This window comes from Syngnathus floridae, chromosome 5 (assembly GCF_059516105.1).
Source record: "Syngnathus floridae isolate MCC-2025c chromosome 5, RoL_Sflo_1.0, whole genome shotgun sequence".
Lineage (NCBI taxonomy): Eukaryota > Metazoa > Chordata > Actinopteri > Syngnathiformes > Syngnathidae > Syngnathus > Syngnathus floridae.
The window spans coordinates 3,613,673-3,635,340 of NC_142417.1; the positions used below are offsets into that span (position 1 = coordinate 3,613,673).

At 43.3% G+C, this 21,668-nt stretch overlaps 6 protein-coding genes and 1 long non-coding RNA gene across 8 annotated transcripts; 2 read left to right on the forward strand and 5 right to left on the reverse strand.

The window, feature by feature from the left end:
• Positions 1-103: 103 nt before the first annotated feature.
• On the reverse strand, positions 104-2,619 carry mrpl1 (mitochondrial ribosomal protein L1). Its single transcript, XM_088375719.1, has 9 exons — positions 2,500-2,619; positions 2,001-2,100; positions 1,559-1,829; positions 1,382-1,465; positions 1,238-1,309; positions 757-868; positions 585-685; positions 433-514; positions 104-276 (listed from the first exon to the last, which is right to left on the reverse strand). The coding sequence occupies exons 1-9, from the start codon at positions 2,528-2,530 to the stop codon at positions 170-172; spliced, it is 960 nt and encodes a 319-aa protein (XP_088231845.1). The 5' UTR covers positions 2,531-2,619; the 3' UTR covers positions 104-169.
• Positions 2,620-2,867: 248 nt separating this feature from the next.
• On the reverse strand, positions 2,868-8,335 carry cnot6l (CCR4-NOT transcription complex, subunit 6-like). Its single transcript, XM_088375624.1, has 12 exons — positions 8,189-8,335; positions 6,655-6,776; positions 6,400-6,586; positions 6,202-6,287; positions 6,037-6,126; positions 5,541-5,609; positions 5,294-5,451; positions 5,064-5,218; positions 4,829-4,980; positions 4,499-4,714; positions 4,148-4,371; positions 2,868-3,923 (listed from the first exon to the last, which is right to left on the reverse strand). The coding sequence occupies exons 2-12, from the start codon at positions 6,764-6,766 to the stop codon at positions 3,675-3,677; spliced, it is 1,698 nt and encodes a 565-aa protein (XP_088231750.1). The 5' UTR covers positions 6,767-6,776; positions 8,189-8,335; the 3' UTR covers positions 2,868-3,674.
• On the forward strand, positions 7,704-11,919 carry LOC148397497 (uncharacterized). The gene is made up of 2 exons (XR_015858551.1): positions 7,704-7,949; positions 8,943-11,919. It is a non-coding gene; the product is annotated as an uncharacterized LOC148397497 (long non-coding RNA).
• Positions 11,920-12,301: 382 nt separating this feature from the next.
• Positions 12,302-14,304, reverse strand: LOC148397498 (uncharacterized). The gene is made up of 3 exons (XM_088375720.1): positions 14,145-14,304; positions 13,358-13,628; positions 12,302-13,246 (listed from the first exon to the last, which is right to left on the reverse strand). Exons 2-3 carry the CDS (start codon positions 13,392-13,394, stop codon positions 12,333-12,335), a joined length of 951 nt encoding a protein of 316 aa, XP_088231846.1. The 5' UTR covers positions 13,395-13,628; positions 14,145-14,304; the 3' UTR covers positions 12,302-12,332.
• Positions 14,305-14,309: 5 nt separating this feature from the next.
• Positions 14,310-16,433, reverse strand: LOC148397499 (uncharacterized). 2 transcript variants are annotated; one of them, XM_088375707.1, is made up of 3 exons: positions 16,279-16,433; positions 15,953-16,093; positions 14,310-15,878 (listed from the first exon to the last, which is right to left on the reverse strand). In XM_088375707.1, the coding sequence occupies exon 3, from the start codon at positions 15,698-15,700 to the stop codon at positions 14,576-14,578; it is 1,125 nt and encodes a 374-aa protein (XP_088231833.1). In that variant the 5' UTR covers positions 15,701-15,878; positions 15,953-16,093; positions 16,279-16,433; the 3' UTR covers positions 14,310-14,575. The 2 variants fall into 2 exon arrangements, with proteins under 2 accessions (XP_088231833.1, XP_088231832.1); XM_088375706.1 differs by lacking the exon at positions 15,953-16,093.
• A 419-nt stretch (positions 16,434-16,852) lies between these two features.
• On the forward strand, positions 16,853-19,877 carry LOC148397500 (uncharacterized). The gene is made up of 2 exons (XM_088375651.1): positions 16,853-17,011; positions 17,523-19,877. The coding sequence occupies exons 1-2, from the start codon at positions 16,870-16,872 to the stop codon at positions 18,992-18,994; spliced, it is 1,614 nt and encodes a 537-aa protein (XP_088231777.1). The 5' UTR covers positions 16,853-16,869; the 3' UTR covers positions 18,995-19,877.
• On the reverse strand, positions 19,645-21,618 carry LOC148397501 (uncharacterized). Its single transcript, XM_088375699.1, has 2 exons — positions 21,337-21,618; positions 19,645-20,974 (listed from the first exon to the last, which is right to left on the reverse strand). The coding sequence occupies exons 1-2, from the start codon at positions 21,512-21,514 to the stop codon at positions 19,989-19,991; spliced, it is 1,164 nt and encodes a 387-aa protein (XP_088231825.1). The 5' UTR covers positions 21,515-21,618; the 3' UTR covers positions 19,645-19,988.
• Positions 21,619-21,668: the final 50 nt, after the last annotated feature.

Consider the following 21,668-nt stretch of genomic DNA (forward strand, 5'->3'; position numbering starts at 1 on the left):
TTTTTTTTTAAACCCAGTCTACTTTTGCAAGAACTAGGTCATGTTCGATAAATACTCCCACCTGGTGGCCAAATGTGCTACGACATTTGAGACGCGACCCATCTCGCATGATCATGTTTATTCTTGATAATAAGAACAATAATAAGTAGAAAATCTCCACAGGAGGCTGTTATTGCTGTTTGTGGTCTTCAGGTGTTTCTGGTGGAAGACTTTCACTTTTGAACCACAAAGCTTCACTGGTTTGACTGGATAGGATGGCACGCTCGATCAGGGGCCCTGAAAAAAAATTGGAGAGAAAAAAAAAAAAAATTCATTATAATAGATCCCAATTCAAATCAAATAAAACTATGCTTCCAGTTTACAGATTCAGATGTTCAAGTTTCTTTCATATAGTTCTTTTAGGACTCTTCTAAGCCAAAACATAATCGTTACCCATGTCGGCGGGTCGATGTGAGCGAACGTCGGTCAGGATGCTTTGCAGGTTATCGAGGATTTGCACGGTAGAAAAGTCCAGCTGCAGGGAAAGCGAGAGAAATGGCAATGAAGCTCCGCCCACGGTCACGGATGGCGGAGGGGCGGCATACCGTGGCCACCTGCGTATAGACGTAGCACTCGCGCTCCACCGTGTACTCGTGGCCCGTTCGGAACAGTGACAGCATTTTGGGGATGTTGATGCCAACTGAGCCTGAAGAGGGAAATTGAAAATAGAAAATTGATATACGTTTCAGATATCTTTTTTAAGAAGCTTCAGCGCACCCCTCTTGCTCTTGGGGAATTTCTTCCGCAGTTTGTTTTTCAGCGGCACAAGTTTCGGCAGCATTTCCGGCACGGCCACGTAGAAGTCGGCCACCACCTCGTCGTCTAAGATCTGTCGGAGAAAACAAACAAAAACAAATATTTGGGCATTTATGAAAAGCCGTGTTGTTTTCTGCTGTGAGAGTTTCATCTGATTGTTTCTAATTGTGTTCTTTTTCATCTCGTTTGGGGTCACAATGTCACGAAAGATATTTGGATTTTGCCAAACATATTTTATTCTTAATATTTTCCCAGGTTGTTTTCTATTTTTTCCATATACAAGTCTATTTTTGTATTCATATGTATGTGATCTTTCTGTAATATTTATTTCTACTATTTGTGTGCTTCTCACCCTACAAAAACAATTTTTGTGTCATTTTTATTGACTGTACCCCAACATAGTCGGCATTTTGGAATGGAAAACGTGCGGCTTTAAAGTCACCTGCTGAATGAGCTCGCTGCCTCCGACAATCGCAGCTCCGCACTCCTGAGCTACTCTCGCTTGGTTAGCATCCTGTCGTGAGAAGAGTGCATTAAAATAAGAAAAAAAAATATTTGATTGCAAATGTAAGGGAAAAGAGCTGACCTCGGTAAAAACCAAAACTTTGTTCGTATCTTCCTTGAAAGGGTGAGGAAGATGCACTGTGCTTACAAACGGGTCGATCTTTTTCTGGAAGGAAAAACACATTTTGACCACAGGGCGTACTTCAGGTTCCTGGAGCGTAAGGGGGAATGTGAATTTGGAGGGTGGGCTTAGGCTCACCTTCTTCTCCAGTTTCATGTCCAGCTTGAGGTCAACGTAGACAGGCTGGTCATGCGGAGTGAAATCCAAAGCTTGGAAACTCTTAAGCAGTTCTATGGCCTCAGCAGGTTCATAGATGGTCCTGGGGTAGTACCTCAGGATGTAGACGTCGTCCACAGGCACCCACGCCGTCTTCCCAAAGGGCTTGTGGCGGCCCGAGTCATTCACCACCCTCTTCTCTTTCACCTCTGGCACGGCGGCCGCCTCATCCTTCTTGCCCTTCTTCCAAACCCTGAGAACATAAATTCGGAAGACATTTTTAAGCAGTTGCCTTTTATCATGTGTCAAGCGGCAGTTTCACAGTTTGGAATCACGTCAATGGAAATTTCCGTTGAATTTCTGATGATTTGGGGAGTTTCACATTCTCAGTTAGCATGAAGCGACTGGTCGCTTGATAACTCACTTGACGGCAGCTAAAGTTCGAACGGGAATGTTGTTGGAGGGAAAATTGGAGGAGGAGGAAACGCTGCCGCTGAGTAGCTGCCGCCGACATCCTGCAGCAACTGGGGGAGAAAGAAAATATAAGATTATGGGATTACATTCTGAACGCAACAATTCAAAAGATACTGGTAATTTCACGATGGGCAACTGCTAATACCATTTAACAGGTAGAGGGGAAAAAAACTACACAAACGTTTAGGTGGAATAAAAACGTGCATGTTTGCATTTTAATAATACATGAATTCCACTATTCAGATTTTTAGACAGAAAGTAAATGGAAATTTGCCTGCGCTATGACTACCAAGTCCTAAACCTTACTACCAGAATAAAGAGACCATTCAGCTTGTTAAACAACGACAGCGCCGATAAGATCAAAAGTATTAGTACTTTATTCAAGCATAATGGAGCCGTAATGAGATTCCGACTGTAAAAAGGGAAAACAAAAGCAAAAAATAACTGACCTTTGAATATGTTACGGGAGCAGGCAGCCATCTTGGCAGAGCCCTGAGAAGGTCCGGGTGAAACATGACCACGCACAATGGTTCCGTCCGGCAGCTGGCACCAAAGACCTCCTTGCACGATTGCGATTAACGCTAGTCACTTTTCCAAACGCCGTTCATTTTCCCGTCATTATTGGTCGTATAAATGCTTAGGTTTGACACTTGGTGTTTACTCAAAATGAGATGTTATGGAAATGGACTTTGGTTGTGTGAAAATTGCAATGTCGCGATGTTTGTTATTCGCGCGAGAGTTCTGGAAGTGGGAATATATCAATCAGAATATCATGTCCTCTCCGTCAATCATAAAATTGAATGAATAAACAAATAAATGAACAAATGGACCATTTTATTATTCACACCTTCCCAAAAAAGACCAAAACAGTCATGTAACTTTATTGACCGAGTGCAGCCACACATTTTTTTTATTCCATATTTTCTGCTTTAAAAAATTTAAAACTTTGTGTGCTGGTTGAATTTATGTTTTTCCAACAAGGTAGTAAAATGTGAGAATCTTCTGAGTCTTGTTGAATCAATTGTATGGACAGTTCTTAAATATTTCCCAAAATTAGGCATTGTCAAAGTGGCAGTGATTTGATTAATATTAAAGATAAACAAAAACATTTTTCAGATGACAAAAATTTTTCATGCTACATAGTTTTCATTTCTGATGTTGGCGTGTAAATATTCCATCCAATATTCTGCCTTTGAATGCAACACTTCATATTTGGCCTAAAGTGACAGTACTGCAACTTGAAATGACACACTCAAAAATTGTCATGAAACAACAGAACTGAAGAATATTTGGGCCGCACTAAATAAATGAAGAAAAACAGAAAACAAAAGCATGTATATATGTCTATCACAATCAAGACACAACTGACTTTGTGTCACGTGGCAAAGACAAACACCATTATTTCAGTGTTTGCTAATGCAAGTACGTTTTAAATATACTATAGAGGTCACTGTGTTTAAATTTGACTTCTATGAAGGGGAGAAAAATGTTAATTAAAAAAAATGTCAGTGTGCAACATCAGGCGAAGACTTCTAAAAGAAGATGTCTCGGTATGAAACTGTACAGTGTCCTTTAGGTGGCTGTTAAAAAATAAAGGTGTCTCCTTCCACTTGATTGGGTAGTCCTACCTGTTGACTAGGGGCAGGTGGAGGCCGTTGAGCTGGCACGGTGGCGAGGAGGAGGGCGAGGAGGAGGTGGAGGGCGGCTGGGGTCGCAGCTCCAGCTGGGCCAGCAGGGAGAAGTGGTCCGAGGGCACGTGGGGGTGAGGGCACCCAGTCACGTTGTTGTCGGACAACCAGGTGGCGTCAAGCGGACCCAGCAAGCCCAGCGCGTTCATGTGTGTGCGCGAAAAAAAGATGTAGTCAATCACGCCCTGAAAAGAAGTAGAAAGGGGGGGGGTCCAAAATAATTGTTCATAAAAGTTGCAGCTTTATTATTATTTTATGCTTTCTCTATCCTAATTACATAATGATCTTAGTTACCTAATTATCGCTATCAATATTAGTTATTAAAATGAACAAGTGTAAATCATGAAAAAATGAGAGAATAAAAGTGACGAGTGAAAGAACCCTTCTTTTGCAGAAAGTCGGACATTACCTTGAAGTCGTACGTGTAGTTAGTGTAAGGCATGACGTGGCTGTCGTAGGCGCTCTGGAGCTGGAAGCTGTGCGTGACGCTGCCGCCGCTGTTGGCGCCATTGCCGCCATTGACGTTGGCGTCGTTGCTGCAGCTGAAATTGCTGAGGCAGTCGTCATAGCGCAGCTCCTTGAAATCTTTGTGGTTGTCGGCCACGCCGCCGTTGCTCAGGTACTCCACCACGCCTGCAGCACCGCCCAAAAAAAAAAAAAAAAAAAAAAAAAAAAAAAAAAAAAAAAAAAACTTGACGTGATGATGCAACCCTGTGTGTTTTTCCTCACAGTTGTACAACAGGCTCGGCGGCGTCCCTACCCGAGTCAGGCAGTGAGTTGAGGTCGCCGCAGAGCACGATGGGGATGGCAGAGGCGTCCGCCTCACCCGCCGCCCTCTCGGCGATGCTCTTGAGCTCCGAAAGGAACATGACGGTTTGGATCAGCTTGACGTCCGAGTACTCGGGGTCCCAGTGCATGTGGGCGTTGGCCACCAGCACCAGAGCCCTCGGCGGCGGCGGCGACGACGACTTGGCGCCTGGACGCAGACCAAATCAAAAACTGTCAGCTTCATTCCTGATGCTGGAATGTATTTGCAAATAAACGCCGCTTGAATCCTTCTCCAAAACAAAGTAATGAAAGTCCTTCTTACCCCCGGAGAACAACTCCTTGTTGACCTCCAGCAGCACGGCCACGCCGACGTTGTCCTTGGTCATGACCCTGTTGAGCATCACCTCGGAGCCTTCCGAGTTAGCCATTGCCACCTGGTTAAACTCCACCGTGTGTTTCTGGACCAAAGTAAACCTGCGTGCATCGATTGTTTCAACTAAACAAAAACTATCATATGGGGCAGCGCGGTGGCGGTGCTGGTAGGGGGCGGGGCTGACTTGTCCGTCCTGAAGAAGACGGCACAGCCGTCCACGTGCTTCCTCTCCTGTTCCGACACCAGCTTGGCTCGAGATTTGGGGCAAAAGTAGCCGTCGTAGCCTCGCGACTTCAGCGTCTCCAAGAAGAAGTCGTAGTACTGCTCCGTCTCCACCTCCTGGACAAACAAGAGCCGTGCGCTCCACATTCATCTGTAGCAATTCCTCTCCGATTGACAATTTGCGGGTCTCACCTGCAGGCTGACAATGTCGGCGTCGCAGCTGTTGATCTCCTCCATGATGCCCTTCTTGCGGTACTCCCAGCTGAGCGCCCACGAGGGGCAGTAGCCGTACAGCTGCCGGGTGGCGTACTTGTCGCACAGCACGTTGTAGCACATGACGGTGAAGGCGGCTGACGCGGGAAAAGGATGGGCGGCAGCATTACGATTGAAACAAATTTAAAAAATGGCGCTGCTTTGCTTCGAGCGCCACGCATCTAACCTGTGGGGACGGACTGGTCACGTTCTCGCAGGGTGATCCACGGCCTTTGAGGGAGATTCTCCGGATGCACTGCCAACACAAAGTCAACAAATATGTCATCAGTGCATGGTTTTTTTTTTTGTTTTTTTATAAACTGTAGTGCAAGTGTTTGCTTTTCATCCAAACTAGTGGATTTTTCATCATGGCTCATGATTGTTTTTTTTTCTCATTTAAATAGAGCAGTCAAAAATGAATCGATTAATCGAGAACGAATCGATTGTCAAATTAATCGACAACGTAGAGAATCGAGTAGTGGTGTGGTTTAAATACTTGAAATTTTTGCATCTCAACAATAAATCAGACTAATTGTCTTTTGTGTTGCATAAAATTAATTAAATGAAAAATATTGGAAGGTGAGAGGCCTAAATTTAACTTTGTGCTGGTTGCATCAAAATCATTCACTACATCTTGTCTGAGAAACATAAAGCAAAGAAGAACAAAGTGAATTTGCAATCACCAGCCAGATTGTCCAACATGTAGTTTAAAAGCGTGCGTGTTCCGTCGGGCTCTTGGTACAAGTTGAGGATGTCTTGTGACAAAGGGTTTCCTGCAACATCAACAACATGAACAGTCAGACAAAAAAAAAAAAAGAAAGAGCAGACTGAGTGAGGGACGCACTGACCTTTCAACCCCAGCGTTTGTAACTGGAAGAGCTTGCCGAGTTCGTAAGGCAGAACTCGTAAAAGGTTGTTGTTTAAAAGCAGTTCCCTGAAATCAAAGAAATGACAATAAAATGGCCAAACGATGCTTATCAAATCCATAAATAAGATTTTTTTTTTTTCCAAAATGTCTGAAAGGGGACTTTTCTTGCACGTCCTACCTGAGAGAGACCATGTTGCCCAGCTCCGCAGGTAAGCTGCGGAGCTTATTGGAAGACAGGTTCAGGTAGACCAGATGGGGCAGCTTGGCGATGTCGGGCGGGATGCGCGTCAGGTTGTTGTCGTTGACGTGGAGCGCCGTCAGGTGCGTCAGCGTCCACAGCGAGCTGCTCAAACTCCGTACTCGCCCTGAACAGCAAATTGCATTTGAACGGCAGTCACCATTACTTTCACGTATTTGAACATGTCACCAATACCGGATATCTCCAACTCGGCCCACTGAGACTTCTTCCCATTGGCTGCCTCCTCAGCTGACATGATGGTGTAACATCGGCGAGGATCCGGAGGATCATATTTGTCCTTTGGCATACCGCTCAATCTGTTCAGGGAGGGGGAAAAAAAAAAAACTATATAAACAAACGACCCCCTCCGTCGTAACCTACATGGCACGTTTTTCTTTATGAACCAAGAAGCAGCCTGTTGTGTGACAAATTAAGGAACAAACACACGGGCACTTTAGTGACGCATCTTCACAGTCGAAACGGTACGTTCTATTCTTTCGATCATATCAAAGTGTTCAAACTAAACCAGGACGTACCTTGCTAGCTAGTTGTGACGTAACTTGCTAGCTACAGTTGTGACAACAATACACAAAAGTGTCACAAAGTGGGTGCCATTTTTTCCCCTCGCTTTTGTTTGCCATCTTCAAAATGTAACAAAACTTTGACGTTTCGGGTTGATCACTTTAATCAACCAACTCCACAATTAAAAGAATCGTACGTTCATCAAGCAGTAATGATTTGGGGCTAAGAGATTTATGATGACGCTTGAACTGCCTTTTCGCCCGTTCGTGAATTTTGTGGAGGCTTTTTGTGTGTTTTGAAGTGTTCTTAGTATTGAAGGAGCTGTGTGGCGGACCTCACGATCATTTACCTTATTTAGGCCTCTCACCATCTGGCCTTTGTTACTGCATATTGTCTTTGTTCCTTTGTCTTTGATGACTTGTAGTCACACTTATGGTTTTTCTTGTGGTGTGGTTTTTCATAATAATCATCATAATAATATCCTCTCATTCCTCCACTCCTAAAAACTCATACGGCATCATTCCCATGGACTAATCGAGCAACAACAAAAACACTTTGCTAACCCCCCACAACACCAAGTTTGGTGTTCCGCTCAGGCTTCATCATTTCATAACAACAAAAATAACATTACGCCACGTGGTTACATAGTTCGAGTAGTGCATGGGATCACGTAGCTTGCAAAAGCCAGGAGGTTATCTGGAGGTGACAAGTTTGCAGAAAGTCTTACGTAACCTGTTGACAAACGTGCGCACTAACGCACACGCGCAAAACCACAATAATCAGCCCTTGGACAGTATTTGGAAAAGAGGTAATCAATCATTAAAGAAAAAGGATTAGATGGAAACTATGCAGCGTGTCTGTCAACAGTGGCGACAGCTGAGGGACGCGTGCACGCGTAAATGAATGCGCACGAGGATCCAAACATAGCTACCAACCATGTGACCACCAGCTGTCATTCACCTGGCAAGGCAGGTACAACCACGCCCTCCATGCTTGACTATTTAATTACACGCGTGGGGAAAACGGCGAAGGGTAAAATACATGGGATTAACCCAAGGTAGACATTTTTCATTTGTAAAACAACTCAACTGGTCAGCCATGAAAGGCAACACAAACCCGCTGACATGTGAGAGTGCTGTACGGGTGTCAGGAGCGCGTTGACAACGTGGCGCAGTAAAGCGAACAAGCGCCACCGGGTAAATTTTACCTTCATTCGTGGGCCGTGAAAGGTGAAGTTCTGACGGGAGGGTAGGGGCGGAGTGTTCGGCAGCGACACGCGGACGCGACTGCTGTCGATGGGACTGGAATCGACCACAGCTGAGCTTGAACGTCTCCGCACTAACAGGGAGGGAAAATAAACGTCACTTCCGGCTCTTTTCCGCTTGTTTATACGCATGCGCGAGGTGGCTAATTTGCTTTGAAGCTTGTGATGTTCGGACATGGAAAAAAAAACGTAAAGCTTTATGGCAGGCATGTCCAAAATCAGCGCCACAAAGGTTATCTAAGTTTATTTTGCACATGTTGGCCTCATGTGGCACAGGCATGCAGATAAGTGGAGGTCACAGGTGTCAAACTCAAGGCCCGGGGGCCAGATACAGCCCGTCACATCATTTTATAAAATTGTGCATCAAATTCGTGTGTCATTATTAGAATTGCAAATTGTCTTCACTTTTAATAACATCTTTTTTTTAATATTTCACCAGTATTTACTCATCTGTTATTTATCAGTTTGTTTTGTAGCTTTTACTGTATATAATGAGGTGCTCATACATTTATTTGGGTTGACAGTTATAAATACTACAAATAAAATGAGACACTACACTGTAGGTGTTAAAAAAAAAGAACAAAGACAAACAAAGCAGCTAATATGCCCGCATTTTTTTTTTTTTAATGTATCAAACCAAGTTTCTCACTTTGATGAATTCTCTTGCTTAGTAGCTTTTGATTTGTTCCCTCTGCAGCTCAAGAAGTTCCTCAGTGGTGAGTTCTTTGTGGTGATCTTCCACCTGCTCCTCCACCAGCTCTTCAACATCTTCCCTGTCAACCTCCAAGCCCATAGATCTGCCAATGGACACAATTTCATCCACCACGGCCTCCTCCTCAAAGTCAAGGCCGTCCAAGCCTCTCCCTCCCGCATAAGATGGCCAAAGTTTCTTCCAAGCAGATTGCAACGTGCGATGAGAGATCTCCCTCCAGACCTCGTCGATGATGTGGATGCAGTGAAAAATGTTGAAGTGGTCCCTCCAAAAATTGGTCAGGGCAAGATCGGTGCCCTTTGTGACCTGAAAACATCTGGAGAAAAGTGCCTTGGTATACAATTTCCTGAAATGAGTGGTGACCTGCTGACCCATGGGCTGAAGCAAAAGAGTCGTGTTGGATGGCAGCGATTGGACTTTTATGAAGTTGTACTCAATGTCCAGATCTTCTTCCAAACTGGGAGGATGAGCAGGCGCTTTGTCCAGTACGAGGAGACATTTGAGGGGCAAAGCGTTCTCCTCAAGATACGTCTTGACAGCCGGCGCAAAGACTTGAGTCACCCACTCGGTGAAAAATAGGCGCGTGACCCTAATTTTGGGATTTGATCTCCACATGACGGGCAGATCGGCCTTCACCACGCGGTTGCTCTTAAATGCGCGAGGATTTTCCGAGTGGTAGACTAAAAGCGGCTTGAGTTGACAATCGCCGCTTGCGTTGGCACAAAGCAAAAGCGTCAACTTGTCCTTCATGGGCTTATGCCCCGGCCGGGCCTTCTCCTCTTTAGTCAGGGATGTCCTTCTGGGCATTTTTCTCCAAAACAAGCCCGTTTGGCCTAAACTAAAAACTTGATTGGGGAGGTAGCCTTCGCTCGTCACAAACCTTTCAAACTGAGCGGCAAATTTCTCAGCGGCCTTTCGGTTTAAACCGGCGACATCCTGGTCGTGGCGAATGCTTCGGATTCCGCTCCGCTTGATGAAATTATCGAACCAGCCTCGACTGGCTTTGAACTTGTCGCATTGGACGCGACTGGCACTCTGCGCGCCGGCTACCAAGTCGCTATGCAACTGCTTTGCCTTTTCAATAACTGCAGCGGCCCTCACGCCGTCGCCGGCGAGCTCTTTGACGTTGACCCACAGGAGCAATAGTTTCTCCACCTCTTCGAGAATTTGCGGCCGTTGCTTTGTTAAAAGAGTCACTCCTTTAGCCACGTCGGCTGCCTTTATTGACGCCTTGTTTTTAAGAATTGTACAAACGGTGGATTTGGCCAAACCAAATTGCGTTGCCAGATCGCAAACGCGCACGCCGCTTTCATGTTCAGCTATTATTTCCTTCTTCTGTTCCACAGTCAAACGAACGGACCGCTTACTCATTTTCACTTGCGTCGGGGACGTGCTCGGGGCTAAGGCGCTGCCGGAATTTTCTGACTCGCTCTGCGAATGTTCACAATGCGCGAGGGAGGTCGCAGCCGAGCATCCTGCATTTGTCTGGTGACTGTTGACCCACTCGAGCACCGAGGGTGACCTCACACGAGGATCATACGAATCAATGTGGTTGTTAACGGGGTCGTTTGTAAGAAGCGCCCCGAGAACGGGGTCGCTCGTCAACACGGGCGTGGCTGCGTTTGGCTTTTGAATGAAGCCTTTTCCCCAGACGGAACAACGAGCGGCTCTCGCTTCCGAATGCATCAGCGTGTGTTTGATCAAAGCGTGCTTGTGCAGGAACCCTTTAAAACAAGCCGAGCAACGAAGTATTTCTCCCGTGTGCGTTCTCGTGTGTCTCGTCAAATGCTTTTCCCGAAGAAATCTTTGACTGCAAACGGTGCATTGGAAACGTTTGGCTTTGCTCCGTTTAAGGTGACAACTTTGCTTGGAGTTAAAAGTCGGGTCCGTTTTCCAGGATTCTGAGTCGGAATCGCTTGTCACTTGTATGTCGTCACTGTCTGATAGTGGAGCGAAGAGGCTGTCGGGCGGCGCTCCCACAGGGTCGTCTCCGTCCGTCTCTGCCGTCACGTGATGACGCCATGAGCGCTCTGGTGGATCGCCATCATCCTTTTCACTCTTCACGGTCTCACCGGTCCGTGGAAACTTGCTGACGTCAGCCTCCAACACTTCCACTTTAATGTAAGGAGACTGCCCATCCTCCTCTTCCTCGTGGGAAAGCCATGAATCCTCTTCCTCATCTTTAATGATGAGCTGCTGAGGGGATAACGCCTTCTGGTGACCAATCAGCTGCTGGATGTCTGCAGGGCGCAAGCATTTCCATTATAATTCTTATATTTAAGGGGGGTATATATATCTGGAGTTTATGCGCTTTATATTCTGGAGATGTAAATGAGCACACGGATAAATACGGTGCATGCGTCGCTTCACGCCTGATATTGATTTCAACGAGTTTCAGAATAAACTTTGTGATTAAACATCTCACTGTTTGGACCAACGAGGAAAAACATTATCTTAACTAAGTGAATATTTTAAATCGTGTTGAAAAATGTCATCTGTGTAACGTTTTTTTCTGCACGGACAAAAAAAAAAATCCGCTCATCCACGTGTTTGCTTTTGTCTCCAATCGCATAGCTGATATTTTGTGATCAATAATGTAAATGGTAAAAGAGCAGTGGGCAGACCTTTGGTGCACATTTTGAGATTCTCACCTTCCGTTCGTCTTTGCTGGTTTTCTTCGTTTGTCGCCATTGTATGGTTAAACAGTCATAAGCTGTTTTGGATTTTTTTTTCTTCCTCCCACCAATCTATTTAACTGTTTTTACGTCGTTTTTGTGTTGTTTTCGACACCTTGCTAACGACCACCCTTTTCTTCTTCGATGGTGTTTTCACGACAACTATTGCCCGGCTGCCATCTTGTGGCGGCTTTGAAGACGACCACAAAACAGAAAAACCGCTCCCTTCTGCTGTACAGTAATAAACCTTACACTGATATTACAATACTATAAATTATGACTAAGTAACGTGCATCATAGTTTTCTTTTTTTAAGTAAAGAGAAATAAATGTCAGGGCATGGCAAAAAAAAAATTCCTTTGAACAAAAGAAATGTAAAAGGACAAGCTGAACACTAGTGCTCAAAGCAACGAGGTTACTGATATGTATTAACAATAATTTATTTAAAAAGGCTAAAGGGTGGATGGATGTTTCTATAAAGACATTTATTGTATAAAGTTTTCTATAAAAGAACTATAGAAAAAAAAATTCTCCCTGTAATGAATACGACTTCTTGCCTAGTGACTCAAAATAGTTTTTTTGACCAAATTTGGTAAACGATAACGTGAATTATTATAAAACAAAGTAAAATATTCAGTTCATTCATGTCACACATTGAGCAACTCATCACTTTTGAGCCATGACAAGCAACAGGAAAACATTTATTTGCTTTCTGTGTTGTGTTTGCGCATGTGCTCAATTAAACTGGCCCGATGACCATAACTTTCTCCGCACACCGAGCAAGTAAAGGGTATCCCCCCTGTATGTGTTCTCATGTGCGTCAACACATGTTCCTTCCGAGAGAACATTTTACCACAATCTGAGCAGCGGAAGGGTTTTTCTCCTGTGTGTTTTCTCATATGCGTGACCATATTTTCTTTCTGAGAGAATGTTTTGCCACAAGTTGAGCACCGAAAGGGTTTTTCTCCTGTGTGTGTTCTCATATGTAATTCTATACTTCCCTTTTGCGAGAATGTTTTACTGCAAACCGAGCAACTAAAGGGTTTCTCTCCCGTGTGGACTCTTATGTGCCTCAGCATTGGTCCTTTTTGAGAAAATTCCTTCCCACAAAATGAGCAACTAAAGGGTTTTTCTCCTGTGTGTGTTCTCATGTGTGTTATTAAAGTTTGTTTTGTGGCAAAACGTTTACTACAAACAGAGCAAGTAACACGTTTTTTACACGTTTGAGAAGTTCCTTTGATGCCGCCACTCGTTTTGTTTTCAGAGCCTTCCAATTGTTTGCCGTCATTTTCACAGTCCGTGTCCCTCCCCAAAGGTTCTTGTGTCTCGTTTATGTCTGACAGCGGTCCTGAGACGTCGTCTGATGGCGCACCTCCACTCGGGCCGTGAGGGTGAAGCTGGGACCACTCGGCTGGTTCGTCTTCATCGTCTTCTTTTTTCACAAAGGCAACAATCAGAGGCAACTTGCTGACATCGGTCTCTTGCTCTTCCTCCTTAATGTGTAATTGAACCTTTTGTTCTTTTATGCGGAGGGGCATCGGCTCTTCCTGTTCATCTTTAACGTGTGGTGGATGAGGGGGAAGTTCTTCCTGACAACCAATCAGCGGCTGGATGTCTGCAGGACAACAACACCAACGGACTATTTGTTTGTGGACCACTCGTTCTATTTGCTAAAATAAAATAAATAAAGGAGAATGACAAGAAAGAAAAAGACATTTGTTGTTACCTTCACTGTCTGCATTGCTTCTCAGAGGTTTTTCCATGTCTTCACCGACTGTGATGATAAAGCAGTGTGACCACTCAGGTGATTTGCCTTGGTTGTCGTCACCCTCCAGAGAAACCAGTCAGTGGTGACTTGCTGACATCCGGCTGCTTCTTCCTCTTTAACGTGCGAAAGCTCTGGAGTATCCCGAGATGAGAAGTTCTTCCTTGAGATAAAGCAGTGTCTGCAGATCACATCTCCATTTTGTTTCCCTAGCAACTGCTCTACCGTCGATCTTTTGATTACAAGAAATAGAAATTAAAAACAGAGATATGTTTGAGTATTGAATATGAATATTAATGTTTATTAATCAAAAACTGGGCAAGGCTTTAAGTGGCTGCACTACTTTGTCACTGGTTAAATATATGTCGTTATTAAACGCCAAACCGTGAAAGAAGATCCGTCCATCCTGAGGCGGTAAACGACATATTGACCTAATGTTCATTTAAATTCTAAACATCAACGTGGGTGGCAGTATGGCGCCCTCTACTGTCATCGTTCAGGTTTTCTACGGTTTCGTGCAGGCCTCTCCTTAAACACACATTCTTCTCTTCAAGCCTCAACGTTAAACGAGAACGACCAAACATGGAAGACAATTCCCCGGTACGACACATCAAAAGAATAATGACTCGAACTGTAAATCTAAATAAAACCAATTAAATTTTTACATTATCTTTGTTGTTAGCATTAAGCCAGCATCCATACACGTCAAAAATTGCTAGCGGAATAATAATAAGACAAGTGGACCCACCAAAACTGTTGCGGTTTCCTAAAATCCAGTTCTTGTTGATAAACAAGCAAGAATTTGGAACTTTGAGCTCCTAAATTCATTCTTTTTTCCGCACATTTCGTTTTTACATGTAGGTTGTGTGCGCATGCGCAGTGTTTCACCAGCGCAGGCTATACGGCACCGGCGTAAATCTTAAAGAGACAGTATTTTATTTATTTTTTTGTCCCAAGGCTTTAATATTTCCATATAATTATCACATTTTTCTTATAATATTTCAAATCATTATGGGCACAACATTCGTGATACCACATAGACTTGGCAAAATGTGATATTTTATACTACTACTGTACCGACCACAACAAATGTTTACATTCTGAGAAGAAAATGAAATCCCATGTTGTTATAGTCAGTCTTGAATAACACAGATGAGCCAACTTCACCCGATTCGACATTTATGCTTTCTCAGTGTTGTGTTTCCGCATGTGTTGAGTCAAGCTAGCACTATGAGCATAGCTTTCACCACACACGACGCAACTAAAGGGTTTTTCCCCCGTGTGGGTTCTCATGTGTGATACCAGATGTGGTTTTTTAGAGAAAATTTTGCCACAAGTTGAGCAACTAAAAGGTTTAAGGCCTGTGTGTCCCGTCATGTGTGATTCCATACTTCCTTTTTGAGTGAATGCTTTACCGCAAACTGAGCAACTAAAAGGTTTTTCTCCTGTGTGTGTTCTCATGTGCGTCATCATGTTTTCCTTTTGCGAGAACGTTTTACCACAAGTGGAGCAAATAAAGGGTTTTTCTCCTGTGTGTGTTCTCATGTGCGACTGCATGCTTCCTTTCTGAGAGAAGGTTTTATTGCAAACTGAGCAACTGAAAGGTTTTTCTCCTGTGTGTATCCTCGTGTGTCTCAGCATTGGTCCACTTCGAGCAAAATCTTTACCGCAAAATGAGCAACTGTAGGGTTTTTCTCCAGTGTGTATTCTCATGTGCGTTTCCAAAGTTTGTTTTGTAACGCAGCTTTTACCACAAACGGAGCAACAGAAGGGTGTTTCTCCCGTGTGGGTTCTCATGTGCGTTAGCATACTTTGTTTTCTAGAGAATGCTGCGCCACAAACGGAGCAACTAAAGGGTTTTTCCCCCGTATGTGTTCTCATGTGTCTATTCAATGTTGATTTTTTGGTGTAACTTTTACTGCAAACTGAGCAGGTAACACGTTTTTCATGTCTTTGTATAATTTTCTTGTTGCCAAGAGTTGTCTCCGTTTTAGAGTGTTTTGACAGTTTGTCGTCACCTGCACAGTCTGCATTGCTCCTCAAAGGTTCTTCGATGCTGTCACAGTCTGACAGTGGAGTAAAGTGGTCATCTGATGGTGGCCCTCCACGTTGGTTCCAACTCGGACTGCGATGTTGAATTTGTGACCGCTCGGGTCGTTCGTTGTTGTCTTCGCTTTTCACTGAGACCCCGGTCAGTGGCAACTTGCTTATAACGGCCTCCTCCTTTTCCTCTTTAATGGGGATGGACGATTGCGACTTGCTGTCACCTTTACATTCTGTGCTGCTCCTCAAAGGTTCTTCCATGTTGAGTGTTTGTCCGGTGGTGGTCCTCTACTTGGAATTGGAAGCCGTGACAGCTTGGGTTGTTTGTCCTTTCTCTTCTTTACTCTCCACCAAATCAACGGCAATTTGATGACATCATTAGCCTCCTCCACTTCTTCTTTAAAGTGGGAGAGCTCTGGAGCCTCTTGATCACCACCACCTGAAAATATGAAAAGTACTTTTTTGTTGTTGGTGTAAATTATTAAGAGTCGGGAATACAATTGTTTCAATCACCTGTGCCCACGTAAAACGACACCTTGTATATAGATTCGTCCCAAAAAGCCACAAATAAAAGCGCTTCAAAGCACAAGTTGGTTTAATCTTCAGCAGCATTAACTTGTCAGGGTTGCTGCAAACAGCATTGCAACGTTCGGACTACAAATGCGAGCAAAATCAAAAGATAAAAATGACCAGGTAATAATTAAATTTGTTGATGTACATCGAATTAACAAATATTGACACTTAATTCAGCCTCGTCGCCACAGTTACGTTAGCATTAGCTATCATACACGAACGTAAACATTACAAACACAATTATGATAGGACTAGCAGAAACCCACCAAAACTGTTGTGGATCTTTTTAGCATCCTATTAGGGAAACAGAACTTCAATCACTCGCTGGGAAATTGATCATTGTTTCATTTTTCCTCGAGTTTTATCTGGTTTTGTCTGTTTTTGCGTGTCAAGTTTGCGCATGCGTATTAAGGGCGGGACAAAAGGCTCATTCGTCTTGGTATTTAACGGTGGTTGCAAGCTGTAATATCTCATTACCGCCATCTGTTGGTTTGCAACAATTACTGCTTTTCACCAAAAAAAAAGATTGCCTTTTGCACATATTTTGTTCAGTTTGGTTGCCCTTAAAAATTAGGACTTGTTACATGCTTTATTTTCTGTTTTTTGTTTTGATTTTTGTTACCAGGGTCACTAAAATCGCAAGGCACTGGAGAGTCAAAATATATTAAATAAAAAAGTTAAAATAATCAAATAAAAACTGAAATTGATAAATAAATATGCTATGATGAAAAATGAAATAGCTCATGCCATATTCGTGCATTATTTTCATTCGGGCACTTTTGGTTATTAATAAATATCGCCACAAGGTGGTGGTCATGCGGCGTCAAAGATGTTTTATTCCACCACTGAAGAATAAAATGCGGAAGTTGGTGTCGCCTCGAGTGGACGAAGCGGTGAAATCCTCCAACTACATGAAAATGTCAAAAATGGAACTTTGTCCTGCAAGAGAGGACAAGGAGAGTCAACGTGAAACTGATTTTTCTTCTCAAATTCTCCAAGGTCTGGTTGCTAATCTTCTCTTAACATATTTAAGAACTAAAAACTTAAGATTTTTGTGATTCTGGCACGAGCGTTCGCGATAATAGATGCGATTATATTGTCAAAGATGGATTTGCACGAGACTCGCATTATGAGATAAATATTTTTAAAGATAATTTTACTTAAATTATTTAAAGATGATTCTAGTGACTAGAATTGTTATGACTAAAATCTCGTCATATCAATTATTATTTTCAAGTGATGAATATCAAGAATGTTATATATCTATACAACTGGTGAAATTCTGCCAACTTCTGTTTTATAATTATGTCATTAATCATTTTTAATTACTTTTGGAAAATGGATGGATAAATAATACCAAAGTTGTAAAATGTTGTGACTTAAAAAAATGCATAGCAAGCAAATTAAGAGACACAAGCAACCACACCAGCGGCAAGTCGATCGTTCAATTTACATCACATTGATGATTTAGTTTGAAAGTCCTACCATGTGTTCTTTGTGTGTTCTCCAGATGTCCAGCAGCCGACTGGGTACCAAGAGGAATCTATGCCCCCACATGTTAAGGAGGAAGCTCAAGATCCTTTACCCTGCCAGATTAAAGTGGAAGAGGAGTTACCACCGACTGTTGTGAAGAGCGAAAACGACAAAAGAGTCAAAGAAAAACTGCCCGAGTTATCGCAGCTTCTTAGCAGCAGCTCACCACAATGCGTGACAAAAGTAGAACTTCCACCTCAACAGCAGTGGGGCAGCTCCAGCTTGGAGTGGAAGAAGCTGCAGCCCTTCCACATGAAGGAGGAAGAGGAAAGGGCTGACTTGCCACTGACTGGTGTCGATGTGAAGAGAGAAGATGACATAGACGGACCTCTGGAGTGCACACAAATTCATCATCGCAGTCCAAGTGGACGACCGCCGCTAGACAACCTCTTAGCGCCGCTGTCGGAAAGCGACGACATTGAAGAACCTCGGCGGAGCATCCTAGACACGGAAGGTGACGACATGCAGTTTAAAACTTCTGAAAGAGCGGCGAGGAACAAGATGTCAGAAACGCGTAAAAAACATTGTACCTGCTCAGTTTGTGGTAAAGGAGTTGCTAATAAAACAAAATTGGTCAGACACATGAGGACACACACAGGGAAAAAAGCCTTCAGTTGCTCACATTGTGGTAAAGAATTTTCTCAAAAGGGATCACTGGTGGAACACGTGAGAATACACACAGGAGAGAAACCCTTCAAATGCTCAGTTTGCAGTAAAACATTCTCGCAAAAAGGAAGTATGCAAGCACACATGAGAATGCACACGGGGGAAAAACCCTTCAAGTGCTCACATTGCGGTAAAGAATTTGCTCAGAAGGGAACGATGCTCGGACACGTGCGTCTACACACAGGAGAAAAACCGTTTAGTTGCTCATTTTGCAGTCGAACATTCTGCCAGAAAGGAAGTATGCTATCACACATGAGAAAACACACGGGGGAAAAACCTTTCAGTTGCTCAACTTGTGGCCGAACCTTCTCTCATAGAGCGGCGATGGCGACACACATGAGAAGACACACGGGAGAAAAACCCTACAGTTGCTCGACTTGCGGCAAAATCTTCTCCCAAAAGCAACATCTGGTATCGCACACGAGAACGCACACGGGAGAGAAACCTTATAGTTGCTCAACTTGTGGTAAAACGTTCTCTCAAAAGCCACATCTGGCAACACACATGCGAACACACACGGGGGAAAAACTGTTCAATTGCTCCGTTTGCGGTAAATCATTCTCTCAAAAAGGTGGGATGCAATCACACATGAGTAAACACACGGGAGAAAAACTCTACAGTTGCTCAATTTGTGATCAAACATTCTCTCAAATGAACCATGTGGTCACACACATGAGCATTCACACGGGGAGACCCTTGAGTTGCCCAGCATGTGGTGAAAGCTATGCTCACAAGGGCAGTTTGATTGAACACATGCGAAAACACAACACAGAGACTGAATAAAAAGTCATGAGATGAAAACATGCAATATCATTTTCTTCAATGTGTACTCAACATGTAAATAGCATGTACGGTTCAAAAGGTATTAAAAACTTTCATCTTTCACCGCAAGCCACTCTTGTGTATTTTGTAATCTATCTATCTATCTATCTATCTATCTATCTATCTATCTATCTATCTATCTATCTATCTATCTATCTATCTATCTATCTATCTATCTATCTATCTATCTATCTATCTATCTATCTATCTATCTATCTATCTATCTATCTATCTATCTATCTATGAATATGGCAGGTAGGTGACGTCACAGTGTTTTCCTATATACAGTAGAGACTCCAGTTATTCAACTTATTCAAGTAGTGTTGCCACCTGTGCCGGATTTTGTCCCGCATTTTCATGGTCGGTCCTGGGGAAAAAAAATAAAAAATCCGGGACACCGATATGTTGGCTCTGGAAAAATGACGTAGCATACTCATTTGGGCCAGAGGCGGCTCATTCGGAATGAAGAGGTGGAAACGGAGTGTGTGAAGGATAAGGAGAGACAGAAATGAAAGGATCCAGTGACTAACAAAAGTAAAGTTTTATCATGGAAAAAGTTTCTTTCTGGGTACATTTGAAATGCGTCTGTTTTAGTTCTGCTGTGCATCCGTAGGTAAAGAGGAAGGAAGAGTTGTTTGAGAATAGTAGTCACTTTATTACGCGACATTTTTTTTAACTTTCACTTCACAAATACTCCCCATTTTACCAAAAAAATATTACTGAAACTACACTAAAACAAAGCTTTAAAAAAATATATATAACAAACTGGAACTAATGGTTCGGGTGGAAGAGAAATTAAACGACAAAAGTCAAATCAAAATAACAACTAACAATATTGAAAAATTACAAGGCCCAAAGTCAAAACATGGCTCATACTCGTATTGCCCTTAATTGGTACAACACAGCTAAACAGCATTTACTCCTCTTCAGAAATAAAAAAAAAAAGTTTTACTTTTCATGTGTCCGCAAGTGTATCGTCAAATCTATCGGCAAACCTTTCATCACAGTCAAAACAAGGTGAAGGTTTTTCTCTTGTGTGTCCTCTCATGTGCATTCCACAGCTCGTCTTGGTAGCGAATCGTTTCCCGCATGTCGAGCAAGAAAAGTTTTTTTCTCCTGTGTGTACTCTCATATGCATTTCACAGTTTGTCTTGGTAGTGAATCGTTTCCCGCATGTCGAGCAAGGAAAGGGTTTTTCTCCCGTGTGGGTTCTCATGTGTATATCCAAACTTGCTTTCCAAGCAAACTTTGCACCACAATCTGAGCAGCCGAAGGGTTTTTCTCCTGTGTGGATTCTCATGTGCATTTCCAAATGTCGTTTTCGAACAAACTCTGCATCACAAACTAAGCAGCCGAAGGGTTTTTTTCCAGTGTGGCTTCTTGTGTGTTCGTTCATCTGATCCTTTCGAAAGAATGCTTTGCTACAAACTGTGCAGCAAAAAGGCTTTACCCCTGTGTGTGTTTTCAAGTGTCTTGTCTTATCTGCGGCTCGAGAAAATCTTTTGTGACAAATTGAGCAGCTGTGGGTTATTTCTTTACCCGCTGAGCATTTCTGAAACTTGTGCCTTTCGCTGGGAGTTGTTTTCTTTTTATCGCGAGTTGTTTTCTTTCCGCAGGGAATTGTTTCCTTTTTGCAGGGAGTTTGTTTCTTTGGCCTGTCGTCACCTTCACAGTCTGCGTTCCTCCTCAAAGGTGCATCTTCTTCTATGCCTTCAATTTTTACGAGTGGCGTTTGGAGGTCTTCAGGCGCTGGTTTTTCACGCGGGTCTCCGCCGGGACTGTGACGACGAAGCTCGGTTGGGTCCTCTTTGCACTCTTCCACAGATTCTCTAATCAGTGGCAAAGCACTCACACTGGTCTCCAGTTGTTGCTGCGGGGGCTGTGGCTGCTCTTGCAACTGTGAGGGAAGTTCTGCCTGATGAACAATCAACCGCTGGACATCTAAAAGATGAAAGTAACAAAAAGTTTGGCCGACATGGGCTAGGAAAAGTGTTTTTTATGCTTCGTTGGGATGATGAATGAATTATTCAACTTTTGATTGTTGTATCCTGTCCTGTATTCGATCTGATTTTAAACACGGCGGGCGGTCACGTGACGCCAAGCAATCAATTTGATTGGCTCAATCGGAGATTCAAGATGGCTTCCGTCTGTTTGTTTTACCACGCCGTTTGTATGGAACGGGAATTTACTGCAATAAATTCATCTAACTTCTTTGACCGCACCTTTTTGTAAAACGAAAGATTGTGTAGTTCTTAATACCCTAAACAGTGGCAGAGTTTTAGGTGAAATTTTAGTGGACATACCTTCCATGCGAATGACAATTTGAGCCTTGCAAACATCTTCCAGTTTTCGTCGTTGGCGCTCACTCTCTTCTCTCACTCGACATAATTGCTCTTCGTACGATGCGATCGTTTTTTCAAACAATTCGAAGATTTCGTCAGCGGCCGCCATCAGTCGCTCCCTTACCAACTCTTTCAACATTTTTTAAATTTACGATAGTACGAGAACGCGAATCGTTCAGCCGCCGTGTGTGCTATGATGCTAACTTCCGGTTGTGAATTCTTCCACGCATAGGCATCAAATATAGATCCCGCCTGGAGCGAGTTGGATTTTTGGTGGCATGCGTATCCGCCAT